Source organism: Diaphorina citri, unplaced genomic scaffold (assembly GCF_000475195.1).
Source record: "Diaphorina citri unplaced genomic scaffold, Diaci psyllid genome assembly version 1.1 scaffold398, whole genome shotgun sequence".
In the NCBI taxonomy this organism is placed as follows: Eukaryota; Metazoa; Arthropoda; class Insecta; order Hemiptera; family Psyllidae; genus Diaphorina; species Diaphorina citri.
The window spans coordinates 159,576-164,144 of record NW_007377833.1 but is presented as its reverse complement, the minus strand read 5'-3'; the positions used below and the strand labels follow the sequence as shown (position 1 = coordinate 164,144).

Here is a 4,569-nt window from a genome sequence, read left to right as displayed (position 1 = left end):
CTTGAACTTCCATCGAGTTGGTTTGGACTATTAGAAGCAGCACGAACCAAAGAGTAATCCGTATGAGACCTCAGGCGATTCAGTCTTACTCGCAGATCTCAGATTTGCTTCTTGCTTCTAGTCTACCTTGAACTTCCATCGAGTTGGTTCGGACTATTAGAAGCAGCACGAACCAAAGAGTAATCCAGGTAGTGTGGTGTTAGCACGCGCGATCACTCCCATCATCATTGTAACTTGGTTCAACATCAGTTAAACGCTTTGCCTGATCGTCTTGTGTTAAGCAACGGTCTTCTAGTTTACTTCTTGAGCAGATTGTTTCCTAGGCAATGGAATGTTTCCAAATTGTCTGCAAGTCGTACCGTTGGGTTTAGGGAGTCTTCGGTAGTTTTTGGAACCTGTGGTACCTAGGATTGTGAACTTGCAGTCGCTCCGGCTGATCGTCTTGTGTTAAGCAACGGTCTTCTAGTTTACTTCTTGAACAGATTGTTTCCTAGGCAATGGAATGTTTCCAAATTGTCTGCAAGTCGTACCGTTGGGTTTAGGGAGTCTTCGGTAGTTTTTGGAACCTGTGGTACCTAGGATTGTGAACTTGCAGTCGCTCCGGACACCTATTGGAACGATATTGCTTGACACCTGATGAAGGGTAAAGTGACATGTTTGAGACGTCGCTATTCAACCAACCAAATACGGTTGATATCCCAGGTCGCTCCGGACACCTATTGGAACGATATTGCTTGACACCTGATGAAGGGTAAAGTGACATGTTTGAGACGTCGCTATTCAACCAACCGTATATGGTTGATATCCCAAAACCATAAAAGCACAACGTTTCAGCAGTCCACAAGTAGGCATATCTACGCATAACATAACAGTTATCTACGCCAAGAGTTAACTATCTTCATCCTGGCCCCAAAACTCAAAAACCAGGTAACCCAAATTGAGATCAAAAACGTTACAGAAGATCGTTATAAAAGTAAAAGTTCAACCATAAAAGCACAACGTTTCAGCAGTCCACAAGTAGGCATATCTACGCATAACATAACAGTTATCTACGCCAAGAGTTAACTATCTTTATCCTGGCCCCAAAACTCAAAAAACCGGGTAACCCAAATTGAGATCAAAAACGTTACAAAAGATCGTTATAAAAGTAAAAGTTCTTAATGATAAGAAGAACCCAACACCTATAAGATTTTATAGCTGTAAACACGTAAAAACATGTAAAAAAAAAACGTGATTGTTGTTACAAAAACCAAATCACTTATTAGATAACGTAAAACCCTACCAAGCCCTCCAGGCATTTTGTGTAAAGAAGTTTTTAGTGCAGGTGGCGAGATGTGTTACTTATTAGATAACGTAAAACCCTACCAAGCCCTCCAGGCATTTTGTGTAAAGAAGTTTTTAGTGCAGGTGGCGAGATGTGTTTTTTTGGATAGAGAAGCAAAGCAGGGCTACCATCTGTCGCTTAGATTTGTGGGAAAGTTGAGTTCTGAATGTTTCCCACGAATCGAGAAGAGAGCAGAGAGCACCCACCACGTGTTGAGCACACACCTGCCACGGGTTCCAGAGATCCAGAGTAGGGTGAACATCTCAAAACTCGAAACTTAACCCTCCCGAGTATAAATACCAATTCCCCCCACGCATCAGTATCATTTTCCTTGAACCACTCGCCAAGTGAACACGTACTGAAACTCGTCTTATAAAAAACCAGTTCTAATATTTTATATTTATTTTTACTAAACATTTTCAACATTTAATTTTATATTTATTTTCAAAGTTTTCGTCGATCTTTTTCGTAATTTCAAACAATTTTCAGTGATTAAATTTATTTTCAAGTGATCCAAGTGACTGTTATAGTGATTTTTCAATATGTCTTTCTGCAGTGAATATGTGCTTGAAGAAATTCAAAACTGTTACAACATTTCCAAATGCCTGCCATCATCCAAGGAAGGATTTATCGCCAAGAAAATTCGCAAACTTGTCAAGGTAAGCATCGATTTTTCAATTATAATGCAATACTTTTCAATTATTTTTATTGAATTTTTGAAAGTTTCCAAATTAAAAATTAATATTAAACTATTCTACTTTACTTTGGGTTTTCCCCATTATATCCATTAAAATCGGTTTTATAATTTTAAATGTTTTGGGTTCAAATTTGGGCTCACTGAAACATCTTGTAATAAAGTTCGCATTCAGAATTGAAAATTTCCAAATCATTTTTTTTTTTTTAATATTTTAGCTACACATTTTTCTTCCAATTTCGACCAATTTTTGCATCAGGTTAACTTTCTTGATTGTCCAACTTAAGCACTGTAAACTTGAAACTTATCGAATCCGTGTCTCGTTATTGTTACAGATTGTGAAACCTTTGTTGAAGAAATTCAACTCCTCTCCCAAACCATCCACTTGGGACCAAACCGAAGCCGATAACAAATGTAACGAATCCAAGGAGGTCTATGATGACCAGAACGCCTACAATGAACATCTAGAAGAACAATACGACAACCATGTGAATGAAATGCTCGAACAACAACGGGAAATGCAACAAGATATCCGTGTGATCGCCATGTTACCAGACGGTAGAAGTTTCGCCATCCCCTTCTCCATGCTCCCTTGGGGTGCAGACTATGACATCTGTATCAGATTCATTGAACTCTATGAATATCCAAATGAGCAACTCAATTAATCTCTAAGTTCGGACAAGCCCTTTGAAACAAACCTAGAACCTACTCAATGAGACCATTACTCCTGTAGGTATTACAAGCAACTAGCATCAACACAGTCAAACAGATATCACCAATAGTCAAATAAAATAAAACTTGAAACAAACTCAACTTTTTCTTTGAAATATCAGATAGAAACCTACATAGGTACGTAGATAGGTAGGTATTTATTTTATACTCGTGAACCCGGGTCTCCCGCGTGCAAGGCGAGCGCAGTGACCACTACGCCATGGGAGCTGACACTTTCATCATTTATGTATCACTTCCCCCCACCCCGCAAGAGCCCAAGTGCAAGCCTAAATAGCTAGATGTTCCTAATGCTGTGTCCACACATAGGGGGGGGTAGTGTACAATGTTGTCGCGGTAGTGTACGGTTTCAGTCTACGTCGAACGATCGATGAGGTCGACTATGTGTGGACACAGCACAAAGGGGAGTATTGTGGTTTTGATCAAGGCACACTACGGGATGGATGGACATGATAGGACACAGACCCAAGAAGGCCAAATTACGACTCGTAATTTACGAGTATTAATTGCTACGAAATAAAGAAGAGCACAGAATATTCCTTTTTTACTTTCTTTACCTTCAAATAGCACGTCGAACGATCGATGAGGTCGACTATGTGTGGACACAGCACAAAGGGGAGTATTGTGGTTTTGATCAAGGCACACTACGCTCGTGTGCTTTTCAATGTTTTTCATAATGTCTGTATTTTGTTCTGTGATTATACCACATATTCTATTTTGATACAAACATGAATGATAAATAAATTCTTTAAGAACATGAGATTTTTTCTCATGCTCTGAACACATTAAACAAACTGGTTCTCATTTGATATTATTATGTTAGGAATAATCTTTTTCTTAATCTTCTTCTTTATGGGGGTTTGAAAAGACATAAAAATATTTCACGTGACAATTTTAGGTTCGTCTGAAATATCATCCGTATCTTTTGGATTCAAATCCTCACAAGAATAGAGACAAGCAAACCCTATTGTACAGGCCCTATGATAAGAATTGGTACCACGGGTTAACAAGTTCATTAGAAGATTAATGATGTTGAAATTCAACACAAAAATGGTTGAATTCGGTGGTTTTGAGGCGGCTGAAATTTTAACCACTAGTGCTTCAACTATTTGTTAGAAGTGGTACCTATAGCTAATTAAATTAGCTATTCGTTCTAATTGAAAGTTTCTTATACCCAGTGAAAATAGTGCTATATTATTATGTTAGGAATAATCTTTTTCTTAATCTTCTTCTTTATGGGGGTTTGAAAAGACATAAAAATATTTCACGTGACAATTTTGGGTTCGTCTGAAATATCATCTGTATCTTTTGAATTCAAATCCTCACAAGAATAGAGACAAGCAAACCCTATTGGACAGGCCCTATGATAAGAATTGGTACCATGGGTTAACAAGTTCATTAGAAGATTATTGATGTTGAAATTCAACACAAAAATGGTTGAATTCGGTGGTTTTGAGGCGGCTGAAATTTTAACCACTAGTGCTTCAACTAGTTGTTGGTCCGAATGCCTAGAAGTGGTACCTATAGCTAATTAGCTATTCGTTCTAATTGAAAGTTTCTTATACCCAGTGAAAATAGTGCTTCTAATAGGCTTCCGGAAGTTCAAGTTTTTTTGAGAAAGTGAGGTTACAGGGATTTCCATTTCGCCAAGAAACGGGCGTGGGTTAGAAATGCCTCACTTACAGGTAAAATTTATGTTTACAATTGGCACCTTCACCGATTAGGAGACCAAAACCAGAGCCTGTCCGCAGCCTCTACTGGGTACCATGTTTCTTATTTATTAAGACTACTCCAGTATCAGGACATCAGGTTTTAGAAAGCC

At 38.3% G+C, this 4,569-nt stretch overlaps 1 protein-coding gene across 1 annotated transcript; it reads left to right on the top strand.

The window, feature by feature from the left end:
• Positions 1–1,669: 1,669 nt before the first annotated feature.
• LOC103508427 lies at positions 1,670–2,683 on the top strand. Its single transcript, XM_008472971.3, has 2 exons — positions 1,670–1,983; positions 2,354–2,683. Exons 1-2 carry the CDS (start codon positions 1,867–1,869, stop codon positions 2,681–2,683), a joined length of 447 nt encoding a protein of 148 aa, XP_008471193.1. The 5' UTR covers positions 1,670–1,866.
• Positions 2,684–4,569: the final 1,886 nt, after the last annotated feature.